The 19762-nt window shown below is 38.8% G+C and overlaps 1 protein-coding gene across 18 annotated transcripts in view; it reads right to left on the bottom strand.

Moving 5' to 3' along the window:
• Positions 1–19762, bottom strand: part of PTPRM (protein tyrosine phosphatase receptor type M) — an 834094-nt gene that overhangs the window by 435269 nt on the left and 379063 nt on the right. For 7 of the 18 annotated variants that reach the window (XM_055238011.2, XM_055238031.2, XM_055238021.2 and 4 more), the window contains exons 6-7: positions 13875–14049; positions 7831–8124 (exon numbers count right to left, since the gene is read on the bottom strand). In XM_055238011.2, the coding sequence (XP_055093986.1) occupies positions 7831–8124; positions 13875–14049 (469 nt within the window). Of the gene's footprint in view, positions 1–7830; positions 8125–13874; positions 14050–16131; positions 16178–16201; positions 16356–19762 lie in introns of those variants that run through there. The other 11 variants (XM_063618817.1, XM_055238086.2, XM_055238106.2 and 8 more) reach the window with 6 other exon arrangements.

Raw genomic sequence — 19762 nt, 5'->3', positions numbered from 1 at the left:
CTTGAGGTTTAGGTATTAATTACAAAATCTCTGGGGCCTAAACACCTGTAAGGAAGGGACTGAATATATTATAATAAAAAAGACACTGCATTGCTGATATGTTCCTGTCCTATGTACACTGTGATGTGACCCAAAGTATTTGACATCTGCAGTCTAATAGGGAAGGTACTCCTCATGCCCTTTTAATGTTCATAATTTAAAAAGGTTTTTAATGGCTTAATGTATTGAAAATTCATTAAAACATGTTGCCCTGTGGCAGAGCTGTTTTAGAATTAGAACACTTTTAATTTTTTCCCTGGTAAATAAATTAAAAACAAATTATGCTCCATTCAATTAGGTCTTTGGCCTTTATTCCTTCCGAATAACAGCCATTGTTAGATTAGCTCCCACATGGCCCCAGGTACCTAAGGGTCAGCCCTGTAAGTCCAGATACTTATTGCAATGCCAGTGATAATTTTGTACAGAAAAGACAAATTCTACTATCTTTGATTTAAGAGAAAATAAATCAGGTTTTGGCAGGGTTTAATTTCAGATTATTCCCATTTCAACCAGAATTATTTCCTTTTTTCCCACAGAAAGAAACTAAAAATAATAAATAAATAGCAGTGAGGTCAGCCTTCGGTTGAATGCAGGCATAGTGCAGTTTGGGCTTCATGTAATGCCCCCTTGCCAAGGAACCTGTCACTACTCATTTCCAACATGAGAATCTCATTCAGATACATTTAAAACGAGTCACTCTAGTGTTACCACTAGGCAAACACAGCAAATTAATATTTCAAAACCAATATGAACCTAAATCTAGTGACATTTATACTGAACCAGGTATGACAGACAGGGCGTGCTACTACATAAGGCACACTGAGAGATGTTCTCAGGGTATAAGATAAAAGAAAACACAACACCGTAAACTTGTAGTTAGTACAAAATTTCCACAGTCGGGGATGTTGGGTCCTTACTGTGAAGGAACACTAATCCTTTGTTTATCCTCCATATGTATATATATGTTGCCTATATATTCCCTCCCTCCAGTACCCCCAATATATGTTTGTTTATGTGTGTTATTTGTTCATAGAAGAACAAGGGAAGGATACAAGAAAGCTACACAAATATATCTGTTCAAGTGCAACAGTACGACTGTCATCACAAAAAAATAGGAGATTCACAAAACTACATATCACATATGGGATAAGCAGACATTGAACCTTTCACAGAACAAAGATTGAAAGGTGAAATGACTCCAAATAGTGGCAAGTATGTCCAGTATCTTCTGCCACTGAAAATACTGCAGATATGATAGCTATTATGCATGTTATCAAAGCATGTAAGTACAACAAAATACATTTTAATGTAATACATATTCCAAGTTTTTATTATAGTTATGTAAAATGCTCTAACTAGGCATATACTAGGCAGACAAATATATAACTCTATGCAGACAGATATTAAAATTCACTCACTCTTAATCATTTAAAAAATGGAAGTTATAAAAACACTATCGCTTTTATTAAAAAATCACATTTATAAAAATGTGTATACTTCTTACACATCACATTTATTAAAGACTTCTAATACATTACTCCTATTCCCAGCAAGCAGCAGGCTAGCTGTGGATGGGATGGCTCTGCCATTCTGACAGAACGTTTCTAGGATACCTGCTTGTATTTGGACGCCTCAGGAACCCAGCAGCACATGCTTTACTAGTAAACATTTCCCTAAGTCATAAAGAAGGTGCATTTTTAAACTGAAAGCCAAAGTCAGTGCTTACAGTCTCTAAGTAGTTCACAAAGAATTATATGAAACAAATATATACAATTCAATTATCAGCATAATTAAAAAGGTGCAATCACACACGTGATGACATGGATAAACCTGGAGAACATTATGCTACGTGGAATAAGCCAGTCACAGAAAGACAAATACTGCATGATTCTACTTATAGGAGACATCTAAATAGTTAAATCCATAGAGACAAAAAGGAGACTGGTGGTTGCCAGGGTTATGGGGAAGGGGAGTGGAGAGTTAGTGTTTAGTGGATGCAGTGTTTCAGTGTGGGAAGATGTAAAGATTCTCAATAAAACTAGTATTTGATAGCACAATAGGGTGACAAGAGTCAATAATAACTTAATTGTACATTTAAAAATAACAAAGAGTGTAACTGGATTGTTTGTAACACAAAGGATAAATGCTTCAGGTGATGGATACCCCATTTACCCTGATGTGATTATTACACATTGCATGCCTGTATCAAAATATCTCGTGTACCTCATAAATATATACATCTACTATGTACCCACACACGAAAAACAGATTCTGGAGATTGGCTGAATATACTTAACATGATTTAACTGTACACTTAAAACTGGTTAAGATGGTAAATTTTGTTATGTGTATTTAAACATAGTAAAATAATAAAAAATATTATCTCCTACCTCTCTATTCTCTATCCCTTCTTCTATTTTTCTTCACTACATTTATCATTTATCTGACACTGTATTGTATACGCATGTGTTGTGTGTAGGTATGTGTGTAATATATATATATTAGAGACAGGGTTTTACTCTGTCAATGCTGGAGTGCAGTGGTGTGATTACAGCTCACTGTAATCTCCAACTCCTGGGCTCAAGTTGTCCTCCTATCTCAGCCTTCCAAGTAGCTGAGACTACATGTGTATGCCACGGTGCCCAGCTAATTACTTTTAATTTTTTGTAGCAATGGAGTCTTGCTATGTTTCCCAGGCTGTCCTCAAACTCCTAGTATCAAGCAGTCCTCCTGCCTTGGCCACACACACACATATATATATATATATATGTTGCCTATATACTCCCTTCCTCCAATACCCCAAAATATATAAGTTCTGGAGACAGAAATCTTGTCACTCTACCAGCAGGGCTTGGAATAGTGCGCGGCAAATATGGATGCTCAATATGCATCTTATGGACAATTTTTTAAGGTGCAATCATTATTGTTTCAAATATTTTTAGGTATATTAATGCTAAAGAACACATTTTAATTAAGCTTTGTTTCACTCTCACCAATCTTAATTGTTTAGTCATTAGTTTATAATACTCCTTCATTAGCTCCTGCGGCCAGTTATTAGCAAGTCACTTAACCACAGTTAACCAATAACCAGAATACATAAAAAGTATCTCCAAATAAAACACATAAAAAGCCCACTGTGAAAATTAATCTAACAACATCAACCATTTCTCTGTTTCAAGTAGCTACTATTCAATGGCTTATGATATAGAGGCTGCACATAATTTGAGAATATAGGATACATTAGAAATCACAAAATAAATTGCATTTTGTTTAACTGGATGCTGAAGTAATTTTAACTCTCTAAAGTTACCCAACTATAGCTGAACTGCAAATTGAAAACAATTGGATATGTATATAAAGCTTGAAGGTAGCTTCTGACTATAATCACTTTTTATCATAACCCACATTGGCAGAACAGTTTATCATTTTGAAAAATGTCTTTGCAGATAAAATCTAACCTGATCTTCAAAAACACCAATGATACAGTCAGGGCAGGTGTTGCTGCACCAAATTAGAGCTGAAGATGTGGAATCAGGGAAGCTATGTGATTGGATCAAGGTCTTACATGGAGAGCTTGTGCATATATTTGGAAATAATTTTCAGAAGCATAAGAAGCAAGAGTTTTGCAAGTGTGTTAATATACAATCCTTGCAGAAATCCCACCAGGTAATGAGATTGTGTCTACAAGCCACACAAAAATGATGGGCAATAAATAGTGATCTTGCCATTTTAATACAAGAAGCTAAATACAGTTTCATGGGTGTCACCAAATAATGATAGGACAGGTGTCACTGATGCAGTACAGAAACGAAAACATAGAGCTTGGCCAAAATAAATAGATTTAACAGATGGGAACATAATGCACAACTGCGAAGAATTCTATGAGCCCACAATAGAAATCATGCTTCTCAGATTTTAGATTTCCCAGCTAAGCAATATTTCTAAAACATTGGGTAATGAGGTAGCCAGTGTCTAATTCTTCTGAATGAAAACATTAAAAGACAAAAATTTATTAAATGGTAGTTAACTCTGATTGACCACGTGCTATATGTAAGAGTTTGTTCTAGGCAACTGATATTCAGTAGCTCATTAAAGCTCACAACAAAACAATGAAACACATATTATTATTATCATCACCTCTGTTTTATAGATAAGGCAACTCAGGCCCAGAGAGGGTTAGCGGTTTTTCTCTAGTCCTGTGTCTACTGCCAGGCAGAGCCAACACTAAAACCCAGGTAGCTGCTCCCAGAGCCTGTGTTCTCAACCGCTGACTCCGGCTCTAGCACCCGAAAGCACTATTATTTCATGAATTGAAGTGATATTTTAGCACAAAACCCAGGCAGGAAATCTCAGAGTGAGTCAGTCCTTCAAATTTATTTTACTTCACTGTAATAAAAACTTATATGTTCTCCCCTTTTGCTCGGATTTTTGGAAATGTAATAGCAGACCTTCACTGCCCAAAGAATAGTACTTGATAAGCATGATTATGGAGTATTTAGACAAGGATGAAATAAAAACAAAACTGAAAGACTTTCAGGGTAGAAATATCCGGTGGATCATCTCATCAGAAAGCAAACAAGAAATGAATCATAGAATTTCATACTGAAGAGATCTTGAAGGTCAACCAGCTCAATCCTCTTCTGAATATAGAAATCAATTTCTACCATGTCAGGTTATGCTTGAACAAATCAGCCACAAGAAACTCACTCAGCTCTTGTCGAGTTTACACAGGTGCCCTTTCCTCCCCATTCCCTTCTCAGTTCTTTCCACCATTCCTCATTAGTTAAGAAAGGTTCCACATCCTTTCCTATCCTGATTGCCCTCCCCATGGGCAAAATCTATTTTGTGCTGTCTCTCTTAAAAAGCAGGAACTAGAAATAAATGTGATAATTACGAGAAGCCTAAACAGCACTGGTAGAGTAAGGCTATCACCTCCTTCAATATGGGCATTTTGCTTTCCTGATGCAATCTAAGATTATTTTAGGATTTTTTTTTTTTTTTTTTTGCAGGGGATGGTGAGGCACTAACATCACAGGGATAATTTATACAAGATGGATGACATTATAGATTCATTTGCATTGAAGCCAAATCCTCAATCTCTTCTTCATACATATTGCTGCTAAATTGTATTACTCTAATTTCAAGCCAGTACTCTTGGCTTTTTTGAACCATACAGGAAGGATTTAGATTTATTCCTATTACTTATCACCCTATTAGATTCATCAACCATTTGCCCCTGGCCAAGGATGTTTTTCACTTATTGCTGCAGAATGCCTCTAGTCTCTCCCATGTTTATGAAATCCATGACTTGCTCTTTAGGTACTCTAAATGCTCACAAACCATCTGAATAATACTTTGGGACTGATACCAAATTTTCAGTCTATAATTTACAGCATATTTTTCCCTTTAACTTGCTCCTGCTTCCCAAAATTCCACACTGATCGTAAACAGTGATTACTGATATTACCTGCAGATTTTCTCAAAACCCCAGGTCAAGAAAGGGTGAACTATATTTCTTCCTATAGCAAAAAGTCTCATTTGACTTCACTTTCCTCACCTTTCATTTTCCTCACCCACCTAACATGCCTCCCCCTCTTCTTTCTATCTTTGACCCTTTCACCTAATATATCTCTCTCCATTTTCTAAGGGTGACTCCATGCCAGCACAGGGCACAACCAGACCATGCATCACGAACAGCGCCAACTGCAGGCTGCAAACAGTTAAGAGGAAAGGGCGCATCATTATTAGGCTTGCTGGTTTAGGTGAGGTTTCATACATTGAGGCACAGTGTGGGCCTACAAATATCAATTCAAAATTGGTTTTCATTTCTTAAAAATAACTGTCAATCTATCATTAAAAGGTACTTTGTCTCTTTCAGCATTATCCATTTACACATCATACAGCAATATCAAAAGGCTTCCTGAAAACACAGACACATGCATTATAATCAGTGGATATATATACAGCAATGTGTCAATAGCTGAGGTGTACAGACACAAAACCAAAAGAAAAGGCGAAAATGTGTAAAAAAAAAAGAACAGGACTGGAAACATTATGTAAGTGGGGCTGCTAGTGACTAGAATTGTAACAGATCACAGTCTCTCTCCAATCTAAACAATGAAATTCTAACCTGCTTATGGAGAGAGAGAGAAAAATCATATATTGCCATGCTCAAAACAGGAATTCTTAACACTAAAGTGAAATAACACTAAACTTACTTCTTACAGAGTGAGCTTAGAAGTGGAAAGGAGCTCACATGGGCTTCACTTTCACCATCTGTATTATGGGGATCAAAGAACCTGCCCTGGAGAATTCATAAGGCAGTGGTAAAATAACAGATTTGAAAGCAATGCCTACCTTGTCAAATGATATAGGCAGTATTATCCATAGCTATTGTTTGCATTGCAACAAATGATAAAACTGTTTTACAACAATGATGGAATTTATTCAACTAAATAGAGGAGATGACGAGGTTTAAAGAAGACAGGAAGAGAAAGGATTGGGAAATTCTCCTTTCTCCTTAGAGCCACCACTCAGGGCTGTGGGAATCACCAATTCAAAACAGCAGGTCTTATTACAGGGACCAGACTGCCTGCACAACGGTGCCAGTAGGATACAGATGTGGGGTCTGAGAAACAGAGAAAGATGTACACAATAGCAAAGTACACAGTCTACTAACACAGGCCAGTCCCTGTACTCAATAGCATGTATCCCCAGAAGAAAAAAGTACCTGTTCCCTTTTCTAACAAAAGTATTTTTTAAAATACAGAATTTTCCATGAGTATTGAACTTGTAGAAACAGTATAATACAAATTATGAAGAAAAAATTTAAAAGCCAGCTACAATGGTTAAGGTTTAATAATTTCTCTTACTCCTACCAGATAAAGTCTGACTATGCTAAGCATTTTTAAAACTTAAGAAAGAAATGAAACATTGATAAATGTATTCTTATCTAATGCTATCTGAATAATTAACTAACTCCATAACAGTTTATGGAATCTCCTCATCTCAGCACACAGTTCAACACAGAAATTCCTCATTTACAAGATAAAAGAGCACTTAAGTATCCCAATATACTGTTTCTCTCTGCTTCCTACCAGAGAGTAGCCATATAGAAACAACACTACACCTCTAATTTGGGAGCTTTACTCAGGTTTTGATTTTTGGAAGATTTTACACTTCTCTCTCCATTAACCCTACTTTTACTTAAGTTGCGGAATGGGTTTAGCACAATTAGAAATTTATAATCTAAGAAACTAAAGACTGCACCCAGCACACAAATCACTCTTGCTTATGATACAAATTGGCCCAAGTCATTCACTGGCAGACCCTCCACTAAACACCCATCAATGAAAACACATCTTTAAGGCTATCTCTAAGATGGAATCTGTTATTCCAGAGCCCCTCCAGGCTGCAAGCACATTAACTGTGAACATAAAACAAAGGGGCCCAAGTAGGAGAGTCTGACCTATTAGAGGACATCATTAGAGTAGACAGTTTCTGTAAACTTCACGGACAATTCCTATATGGACTACGTGGTACTCAGAGTAAGAAGTAAATTAACAACAGGAAAAAGGGTGGGGGCAGGCTGAGAAATACCAAGCCTGGAGGTTACTGGTCCCTAAGTTCACAAGCTGTTGGCTGACTATTCACAGGCTAAGGGCATTTTCTGTTCATACACAGGTATTGATAGAGCTAGGGGAAGCGTGCTAGCCATCTGATCAACCCCAGTGCTGCCAGTCAACACCAGGAAAGACAATGACAATTAGCTGCAGAGTTCCTTATACTCACCAGCACACTTCGTTCTTGTCCTGAGAGCTGGACCAGGAGAGCCAGTGCCACCCTCCCCTGGCCTGGTCAGGAGCACACTAATCTCATATTCTGTATCTGGGTCAAGGTGTCCAATTTTATAGCTCGTGGAATCGACTGGCTGTCGGTCATTCCAGCTCCCACTGGCCGTGCAGTACTCCACCTCTCGGGCCACAATGGGCCCGTCCCCATTGATGGAGTTGGCGTTGAGCTGTATCCACAGGTAGGTAGCTCCTACGGAGGCGAGCTGAGGTGGGGCAATAGGAACAGGTGGTTCTGAAAGGCAAACCAGAAAGCTGTCTTTCAGATGCTTTGTCTTCAGTCTTAAAAGAGCTAAACATGCATCAATTATTAAAATGTAGAAGATAATAAAATTTCAGGAATAAATTGATAAGAACAATTTTGTTTGGGTTAATAAGAAAAAGCATGTTGATAAAGATTTTCACAGCATTCAAAGTTGTGAAATAAACCATCTTTAAACACATAAGCTTAATCAAGTAGGCATACCCTAATTTGTTTTAGGACATCAACCACTGTGCATAGCATATGCAAATTAGCATATCTGATACTTTTTGTAATGGTGAATACAGAAAATATTCTCAAGACAAAAATGCATTAAAGTGATGCCTGTTTTAGGATACTAATTACAATATCTTGAATGAGTAAGCCCACCCATTACAGTGAGTCAGTTACACAGATATCAAAGGATTTATTTTTCCACTAAAGTTAACTGGGAAAAGTTCTCTCAAGTAGTAGCATTTAAGCTCTAGAAAGCATTCATTGTTAATCTCCTTATTGAGAATGTCTTCAAAATCATCAAAGGTATTAGTTCCTATATCATTAAATTGTTTCCTTATATTTATATTCCAAAGGTATCACCACTTTAAAAACATGCCTGAAATTACAGTTTATCTCATCAAAAATACATTTCCAGGATGACTCATTTCCCAAAATAACTATCACAATGGATTCATTTTGCTACAGGAGAATCGAGCATTCTGGATAATGGAGTCTACCATTGCTGTCATTCAGGGAACTTCCCGTAGTAAGTCTTACTAAAGCAGTGAATAGAAGGGAAAGCTCTGAAGCAAAAAACATACCATACCCAGCTTGATAAAACTAAGAAATCACTAGCAAACACACTTTACAACCCAAGAAAGTCCCTCTCTTTGTTTAAAATCTGAGACCGACTCTTTTCTATAACATTGTCAATCTTAACATAAATAGTATTCCCAGTATATTAGTTAGATGCCCGTTGAAAGCTCTCTAGGCACCAAATGAAGGTGTTCCTCATGCCAAGGTCACTGTGGGTGATACCACACATGATGAGATTATTGTACAAAACAACATATTTCTACCTGAATAAATCTCCCTCTCAGAAAAACATAAATCTAGTGATTTTTTTCAAGACTGTATCTATGGGTGGTTTGTGCCTTTTTGGCATGTTCTGTTTTTAACTCCTCATTTTGTTCATACAAATGCATGGAAAAATAAAATCCGGTATATCCTATTACTGGAATATGCTGGCTTGCTTGCTGAAATTTCTGCTACCCTCTTGCATTCTCTTGCATGGCAGACATAGCTAATCGATCACAGCCATGTTTCCTGCTGCAGAGGACCTCAGGGAAGCTAGCACCACATGAGGTTTGCACCTGAGATGATACCAGGTTAATTCCTAGACCAGCTAAAAACCAGCAACATTGGTTCCCTTTGTTGAGTTGGTTGTCGTAGTTCTTTTTTATATTCAAGGTGGGTAAGTCATACTGACTTTTTAAAATTGCTGGAGAAATCTCATTCGACTAAGTCAAAGTAAGACACAAAACTGTGAATGAATTTGACTTCAGAGACTACAAACATAATGTAAATTTACTAAAATATTGTTCCTGTTGTTTATAAACTGAAACTTTGTGCTGGTTTTTCATTTCTTTAAACAGCTCTGCCTTAACTCACAATGATTTAACATCAATTCATATCATTAGGCGATTCCTTGAACCGAGACATGAAATGGGCCTTTTACGGTACATCCTAAGGCATTTATGTAGCCAGGCTGAAAGAGCAGTTAATTACTTTCAAGTTGCAAATGCTAGCAAGGGTTGTTGAACTGCCATTCAAAATGAAACTCAGGGGCAAAGTCACAAAGGGTCATGAGTACACTCACTCATTTAAGACATTGTTACTAGTATCCTAAAATAGATGGGACTTTAATGCATTTGTTTCCTGAGAATATTTTCTATATTAATTATCCATTAAGAAAAGTACCAGATATGCTAAATCAAATGAAGGATTCAACTAGAACCTGGAAATAATTGGGACAGACATTCAAAAGGACTTTTGGTTTACAGAAGAATCAGCACAAGAATAAGGCAACATTTAAATTTTCGCTTTTAGACAGAATCTTGCTCCGTCGCCGAGGCTGCAGTGCAGTGGTGCCATTGTGGCTAACTGTAGCCTCCGCCTCCTGGGTTCAAGTGATTCTCCAGCCTCAGCCTCCTGAGTAGCTGGGATTACAGGTGTGTGCCACCACGGCTGGTTAGTTTTTGTATTTCTAGTAGAAATGGAGTTTCACCATGTTGGCCAGGCTGGTCTCGAACTCCTGACCTCAAGTGATCTGCCAGCCTCGGCCTCCCAAAGTGCTGGGATTATAGGCGTGAGCCACCACGCCCGGCCAATATTTACATTTTCTTTTCTTTTCTTTTTTTCTTTTTGAGACAGAGTCTTGCTCTGTCGCCCAGTGCAGTGTCGCCATCTTGGCTCACTGCAAGCTCCACCTCCCAGGTTCACACCATTCTCCTGCCTCAGCCTCCCGAGTAGCTGGGACTACAGGCGGCCGCCACCAAGCCCGGCTAATTTTTTGTATTTTTAGTAGAGACAGGGTTTCACCGTGTTAGCCAGGATGGTCTCGATCTTCTGACTTCATGATCCGCCCGCCTCAGCCTCCCAAAGTGCTGGGATTACAGGCGTGAGGCACCGCGCCTGGCCACATTTGCATTTTCAACAAATTTTCCCAAAGGGAAAGGATGAAAGAGGTAAAGAAGGAAGGAGAGAGAAGGCAAGAATCTTAATCTGTACAAAGTGATAAAAAGCAATTTAAAATATTTCTTAATTCAAGTGAAAGGACACCATAAAACTAATTCTAAATCAAGCCAGTAATGAGAGTATTTATACACACACAGACGTATATCTAATGGATACGCATATGTAAATGCCTGATACATCAATAGGATGTCAGTATCATATTTAACTGTATGAAATATGTTTACATATGAAATATAGAAATGTAACTAAATAGGGTATTGATATATATATGCATATATACATGCATTGTAGAGATTATATGAAATATTTTTATGTCCTTGGTTATCAAAAGTGGCTAGACATGAATAAAGATGAGAGTGATGGTTAGTCAATTAAAGGACTTGGTCTTTATTTGGGAGGCTGGCCACAAATCAGTATGTGACCTTAAAAAGTTAAAAACTCTATGGACTTTAGTTTCTCCCATTTGTAAAATTTAGCACTCCAAATATGATATGGTGTATAAAAAAGTGTTAAATTATAGACAAGTGGCCTAAAAATGTTAGTGTATATTTTAAAGTAATTGCCTCAAGGTAATAACTTTATATAACTAGTAGTATCTAGCATGTTATCTCATTAAAAAATATATGTATATACAAAATATGGCCATAAAATTATAATTGGAGAAAAAGTTAAATTTCATATTTGAGTCCTAACTGCATGCAAATTGTCACGAGCTGTGGCAGTGTGCAGAAATGGAAATAAGTCCCTGGAAATTTTTATCACAGTGAGCCAAGACACTACTACACTGTCATAAGACAGGAAAATGTGGTGCACAAATAGGAATACGAACCCATTCATTCTTTCTAATTATGTTTGTTCAGGTAGACTAGAAATTTATAATTTACTTATAACTTCCAACAAATTAACTTTTCCACAAGGGAATTTTTAGAGATACTACTAGATTTGCATCCCACTAATCAATAACATGGGTAGTGGCAGGTCACAGTGAAGCAGTATAGCAATTGAAAGAAAAGGAAAAATCACAAACAAATGAACCAAGATGAAAATTAAATAATGGTAGTAATAATGATGATGATAATGAACTCTAAAATGAGGAAACAGTTTGTAGGCAAACTAGTGTCCTTTTTGTACATCATGATGTCTCACTTGCCAGAGCACTTTCAACAGGGTAGGGTGTGTACAGCAGGGAAGAATCTTAGTTTTGTTGGAGACTTTAAACCTAAATATTAGGCTGGTTCAAGTCTCATCACAAATAAAAACATGTTAAGAATCTGCTGTGACAAATACATTATCCGAGTAGGTTTCTTAATGTGCACTTTCTTACGCTGAACATCAGTCACTGCTGCAGACGATTAATTCTGGAGGTGGCCTCACTGGGGTGCACTGTCCCCCATAAGCTACGTGTGACTAACACTGGCAGTGGTGATCTCACAACAGAGCATATGGCTGACTCTTCTGGAGGTTTTATAACAGAGGCTGTGTCCCTGGATATTCTGACTCAATATGGGTGTGGCAAGACGGGGAGGAGACAATAGGTGGGCAGGTATTTATATTTTTAAAAAGTTAGAAAGGTAGTTCTGACATCCGTTCCCCAGTGAAGATCACTGACAGACTGGACCAGAGAGAATTTTATCCCTGTCTTCCTCTCCCTTCCCACCAAGGTCCTGTCAAGCACCCACCACTCACTATGTACACTGTTCCAAGTGTCCTATATATAATATACACTTTGCATTTGATCTTCCTCATGGCCCTATAAGGTAGATAACATTATTATCTGATATCTACCTTACACACAAGGAAACAGCAGCACACACAGGGCAAGCCACTGGCCCATATCCACATACCTAGTTCTGGGATTTGAATCCAGCAATCTTTAAAGCTGCCTATCTTGAGAAATGTGCAGATAAAAGTAATACCACATAAAAAACAGACAATTTTTGTCTAAGAGACAGGGTCTCACTCTGTCCAGGTTGGCTGGAGTGCAGGGGCACAATCATAGCTCACTGCAGCCTAGAACTCCTGGGCTCAGGTAATCCTCCCACCTCAGCCTCCTGACTAGTTGGGAGTATAGGCAGTGCCACCACACCTGGCTAACTTTTTTTATTTTTAAAAATTTTTGTAGAGATGGGGTCTCAATATGTTGTCCAGGCTGGTCTGGAACTTCTGGCCTCAGCTTCCCAAAGTGCTGGAATTATATATGTAGACAGATCAATTTTATGTGCCATATTTAACAAACACAGGGAAAACTTTTCTTAAAGCAGGCCTCATTCTGTTCTCCTAGGAAAAACAGCAATGGCTTGCCACAGGTTGTCTAAAAATGCCTCATGGTACACCTCAAAGTCCAAATTATCCTGTCTGGGACCAAAAATTGTCTTGGTGGCTTAATGCTATAAATTCCTCAGCCTACAAAAAACCCATTAAACCAGCTAAAGCAAACTTATTTCCTCTTTCTATTTCCCTCATCCCCCACCTTCTTAAATATAATGACTCAATTTTTCAGTCATGCAAAATATAGTAATAGAACCTAACTGGAACATTACGAATGTTAACACAGTATTATCAATATGGCTTGTATGATATGACTGAGCATTTTTATACTGACACTGCTTCATTTTATTAAACACTCTGCTATCATAAACACCCTGGCTGATGAATATTTGCATTTTAAGTGATTTTCTATCAGTAAAAAATTTTATTCCTTAAAAAAATTATATAGGTTGTACTCTCTGTTTATAGAGTTGGCAGAAGACTTTGCCAAGAGCACATCCATTGTTTTGTATGCAACTAAATCAACATAGATAAAATACATTTTTGAAAAATATTGTTCACATGCAAAATTTGTACTTAAAATGCAATCCATCAAAATAGCCTGTCATCAAACCACTGTTCAGAAACAGACAAGTTTGAGCTTTAAAGGGATAATGAACTAACAATCACCTAACATATCTACTTTAGAAGAATATTCTGGGGTATAAAAACACATTAAATACCTTTAACTACCAACTCTGCATAGTTTGATATTCCAACACCTCCTTCAGTGCGAATCATGCAGCGGTACTTTCCAGCATCTCGTTTGGTGGTATTCACAACATTAAATGAAGCAATGAAGCGTCGGGAGCTGGTCACCTTGATTTCCTTCAGAGGAGCATCTCGCACATCAATGCCCTGTATCAAGTAGGGTGGCGAGGACAAAAAGAAGCAATATAAGCTGTCAGAGCAAAACAGTCAGACACCCAACGGCATATTACCCATGCTATTTTCATGCAGACCTTGGTGCAGTTGCTTATTACCCATGGGCAGTTGTACCAGGAGAATAGCTCAGCAGGAAACTAAAATTCTGCCATGATCAACACTTTAAAGACTGAGCGATGCAAAATTAAGTGTGAAGACATTTTTTGTTTTTGCCTCTTCAAAATATTAATTATGTTAATTAGTGCAATGGGGGAGTAAAAATACAGAAAACTTGTTACCTTGTTCTCAAACTATCCACTTTGGTCTTATAGCACTTTCTCTTATTTTTATGCTTGACTAGGAAATAAAAGTAGCTTACCCACTACCCTGTTACTGACCTCATTTTATAAATGAAGTAATAAACACTGTATTAAGAATAACATTCAACTATAAGTTAGGTTTTAGAGTACTCCCTATTGAATAGGACTAAAAGAATAGTTCAACCCTTTTGACGTTCTTCCTGGATATACAAAACCAAACAGAAGTAGGTGCCTAGTAACTATTAAATGACATTCATATGTAACAAGAGAGGTTCCTCTCTACATCCCATATCCCCATGACCACATAAACAAGGTTCCACAGCTGGGGCAGTTTGGTCTTTTATTATCCCCATATACTAAGTAACCCTTTTAGTTATGCACACTTGGAAAAGCATTCTGTGTTTCCAATAGTTTAAAGCCTCAAACCTCGTGGCTTCAAAAGCAGGTTAGAGATTTAACGCCTCAAAAGCAGGTTAGAGATTTTAGTTCTCTCTCTTGTGTGTGCCCTCGCTCTTGCAATCTCTCTTCTCTCTCTCTCTCTCTCTATATATATATATACACACACACATATATATATAAAGTTTCTCACACCAACAGTCCCCCATAGACAAATACGAGTATCTACGAATATCTAGCCCTGAAAGCTGAAACGTGTGTGTGTGTGTGTGTGTGTGTATTTTATAATCAGGAAAGAGGCTATCTTTAACATGTTATTTATAAGTATTAGTAAAAAACAATGGACAAAGACCTCAAGGCTAATACATGATTATTATGCCAAGCATAATGCCCAAGCACTAGTCCATTATTCACTCAGCAACCACTCTTGGCATCCCAACCAGGTGCTATCACTATGTCAAGACAGCATGATCACAATGGTACACAAAAGAAAAGTGGTGGCTGGGCTTACGGGCCTGCAGTTGCTTGGGGTGTACAGGTTAGAGTGAATACATAATCACAAACGATGGCCAGGGTGGTTTAGGAAAGATGGGCTGGCTAGCAGAAACCCCACTGTAGACAAACTGCAGATACAGTGGCTGTGGGAGGCTAGTCTGAGGAAGTGACATGTGAGTTGAGATCTGAAGGGTAAACAGAAGCTAACCAGGCAAAGGGGAAGGGTGGGAGGGGAAGAGCATTCTAGTTATAGGAAACGCTACAGGAAGCTCAAGATGGTGAGAAAGAGATGAAGGCTTTGGATGAAGTTAAGGCAGCCAGTGGAGCTAGAGAGGTAGGCAAGCACCTGTGTGCCCAGGGACTTGCAGGCTATATTAAAATGTTTACATTCATAGCTACGAAAATGCTAGCCTACAAAGGAATCGAACTCATTTGTATTACCCAGTGATTTACACTATGCAAAGTCCTTTAAAAGCTTTTATCTGTGATATTTTCATTGGCCGAATCACCTAAGGGACACAAGTTTGGGAGTTAGCCTGACCAGAATGCCAAACCTATAGTGTTCATCCAGAGTGGTTAACCTTCATAGAGCCTCACTTCCTAATCTGTAAAGAGGAGATGATACCACCCACTGTCAGGGCTGCTGGGAGAACCCACAGGCATACGCAAGGACACAGCCATAACAACTCCACCATGCAGCCCCGCCCAAGTGCTGGAACACCTGAGTGATGAATTCACGGAGAAAGGCAGAGCGGCTATCAAAGTACCACCTTTATTACTGATAAACCTGAGACAGAGGAATATGACTTAAGAGTGCAAGAACAATGGGCTTGCTAATCCTGAAGCACAGAATAAACAGACTCACCAACCCAGTCCCAGGCCACCCTAGAAAAACACAAGGCCTCCCATATGTTGAGTGCTGCTGTAAAACTCACAGGATGGAGGGACAGGGTTCCCATAGGCAGTCAGCTCCCCAAAGAAGGGGCTGGGCTAGGCATGCTCAGCTCTTCCTCCCAGGCAGCTTCAGCTTGGGCAGTGAGAAGGCAGACAGGAGTGCTGCAATAGTACAGTTCCTGCCACTTGGAAGGAAACATCACGAGTGGGGAAGAACAGTTCCATCAACATTATCTTTAGTATTATGTGTAAAACAGTCTTGTTTATACTACACAATGTCGTAAGTCAGAATATAAAGTCCCACATATGTCTGCGTGTGTTTTTTTCACTGAATGCCCTAAGTTTGTTCTCATAGACAGCATCAAGAAGTTAAAAAATGAAACAAAACCAAATTTAGCATTAATAATACAACAGGAGAAAGGTTCCTCTCTGTTTTCCATAGATAGTCAGTCTCTGATTCTCACCCCACCCCAGGAAATAAGCAAATTCTAGCCCTAAGGATAATCTTAGACATACTACTCCCTTGTCCTGTTTCCAAACTGAAAAAGAACCACATCTCTAGTTTTTGAAGGGAAAAGAAATTAAGCCATAAAGGCAGATTTCATATCTGTAAGTAGTTGTTTATTAACGACAACAAAGAGGCCTTAGGGCTATCTACCCATTTATTTATCTATTTACTTTTGGCATGAATCCTGTAATAATATCCTTTTGTAATAATCTCCTAATATTTTTCCAAATAGAAGCATCTATCAAAAGAATGTTTATTCAAAAACAATTTCAAGTTTGCACTCACTGACCCCTCACAACTATTCAAGGCTGTACTGAGGGCGCTCAACTATAAGAAAGCTTCCTTTTTGGATTTATGCATATGCTGAGAGGAGTATGACTCACAGTAGCACTGTCTTCGTGCCACAGATGGGCCCTATAAAATAAACAGCCTCGGACTAGGAGCCCTGCGTGACTCTAGTGAGTCATATGAACTCTCAGGAATGAGCCTTTAAAAAATTTTTAACTCATGTACTTAATCACATGAAAAGTCAGATTCAGCTTCAAGAGAAATAGTACATAGGGAGGAGAAACCAAGTGCTAAGTAGCAATCATTTTAGCTTAGAATCTACACAGGAATAGCAAATCACACATCTTACTCAAATCTGCAGGCCATTTTGTATTAAACCATTCACGTGTGCATGGATTCAGGCATTCGTTCAACCAATATTCAGTGATAATCTTTTATGGGGCACATCTATATCATATAAGAGAGCATAAAATTAAAAGAACCATCATTTACCTAATTGAGTTTATTGTCTGGCTAGAAAAAAAACAGACAAGGCAATAATTACAATACAGAGCAATGAACTGCCTCCCATAGCACAGAGGAGAAGACCTGACTGGATGTCTTAGTCTGTTTTCTGTTGCTTATAACAGAATATCTGAAACTAAAATTTATAAAGAAATGTATTTCTTTCAGTAATGGAGGCTAAGAAGCCCAGGTCAAATGGCCTCATCTGGTGAGGGCCTTCTTGCTGGTGGGGACTCTGCATATTCTTTTCTTTTCTTTTTTTTTTTTTTGAGACGGAGTCTCACTCTGTTGCCCAGGCTGGAGTGCAAAGGCGCGATCTCCGCTCACTGCAAGCTCCACCTCCTGGGTTCTCGCCATTCTCCCTGCCTCTGCCTCCCAAATAGCTGGGACTACAGGCGCCCTCCACCATGCCCGGCTAATTTTTTTTTTTTTGTATTTTTAGTAGAGACAGGGCTTCACCATGTTCGCCAGGATGGTCTCAATCTCCTGATCTCGTGATCCTCCCGCCTCAGCCTTCCAAAGTGCTGGGATTACAGGCGTGAGCCACCGTGCCCAGCCGGGACTCTGCAGATTCTTGAGGCAGCATAGGACATCACATGGTGAGGGGGCTGAGTGTGCTAGTTCAAGTCTCTCCTCTTCTCATAAAGCCACTAGTCCCTCTCCCATGATAACCCATTAATCCACTAATCCATACATGTATTAATCCATTAATGAAGGCTCTCCTATGATGACCCAATCACCTCTTAAAGGCCCCACCTCTCAATAACGACACTGGAGATTAAATACTGATTTAATACTGGTGATTAATATTTCAACATGAGTTTTGGAGGCGACAAATATTCAAACTATAGTCCTGGGGATGGTGTCAGTGCAAGCTTTCTAGGAAGCATTGCTTAAGCCCAGGCTTGGGGATGCACAGAAGTTTCTCAGGCAAGGAATGAAGAGGAAAAGTCTAGTGAATAAGAGAAGCTCTCCAGAGTCAGGAGCCAAGAAAGAGCACAGAACTGTAGGGGAAATATAGGGTAACTATGGGGGAACTATAGGAGAACTATAAAAAAAACTATAGGGAAAGTATAGGAGAACTCCAGGGGAACTCTAAGGGAAGTATAACTTATCCCATACAGCAAGAACAGAAGTGCTTCTCGGTATGACAGGTAAAAAGGCTGGAAGGAAAAGCACAATACAGACTCCAACAAGAAATATGACATGTTGAAGATTTCAGTGTATTTTGATGTGGGGAATGGAAGGACCTTAGGCAAAGAGGTAACACAAACACCTCTGTGTGTACAGTAATGGACTGGAGGAGATAGGGTGTGAGCCCAACTGATGTCAAGGGAAACTGGGTAAATTGTTTTCAGAAATCACAGTAACAAATGACACACAGAGAGAAGACAGAGAGAAAGGGATGGAACCTAAAGATATCTGGAAAATGAAAATGAAATCAACACAATGTGTACTCTACTGCAGTAACATTTTCTCCTTTAGCAGTCCATAAGGTACAGGGTCGTATCTTACTCATTTTGTGTACCCAGGTGCACAATAAATAGACCTCAAGAAATACTGGCTGACTCTAGGAATCACAGCCTCAGTGGAAAAAAATGTTCCAGGGGTAGAACAGAAAAATGAGGTTCTGTTAAATTAACAGACTTAAACCCCAAACCCTAGACAAAGAATCCCTATTTACAATGGAGACTAACAGGGAAAATAAAAACGCTTTAGAGGTCCTGTGTGTCGTCAGTCAGCAACACTGCCCCAATTCATCATGACTGTGGTAGGCAGAATAAGGGCCTCCAAAGATGTCTACATCCTAGTCCCCAGAATCTGGGACTATGTTACCTTACATGGCAAAAAGGAGTTTGCAGATATGATTAAAATAAGGATCTAGAGATGAGAAGATAGGCTGGATTATCTGGGTTGGCCAAACGTGATCACAAGGTTCTATTTATGAGGAAGGCAGAAGGGTCAATGCGAAGGAAAGATAACAGAAGCAGAGGTTGTGCCAATGGGCTTTGAAGTGTGAAGAGAGGATTACAAGACAAAATATGAGGGAGGTCTCTAGAAGCTGGAAAAGGCAAGGACCAGATTCTTCCCAGAGCTTTTGAGAGGAACCAAACCTGCCATCACCTTATTTTAGGGCTTCTGACCTGCAAAACAGTAAGATGATGAAGCCACAAGGTTTGAGTTAATTTGTTAAGGCAGCAATAAGATGCCAATATGGTGATCATCAGATAAACTAAAAGCCCTGTGGCTTTTTGAAGGTGTCCAGGTGTCGTGCATCTTGATTTGTCAAAGGTGCATAAGC

This window comes from Symphalangus syndactylus, chromosome 1 (assembly GCF_028878055.3).
Source record: "Symphalangus syndactylus isolate Jambi chromosome 1, NHGRI_mSymSyn1-v2.1_pri, whole genome shotgun sequence".
NCBI classification, from domain to species: domain Eukaryota; kingdom Metazoa; phylum Chordata; class Mammalia; order Primates; family Hylobatidae; genus Symphalangus; species Symphalangus syndactylus.
The sequence above is the reverse complement of the archived record's forward strand: the minus strand, read 5'-3'. Positions and strand labels throughout refer to the sequence as shown.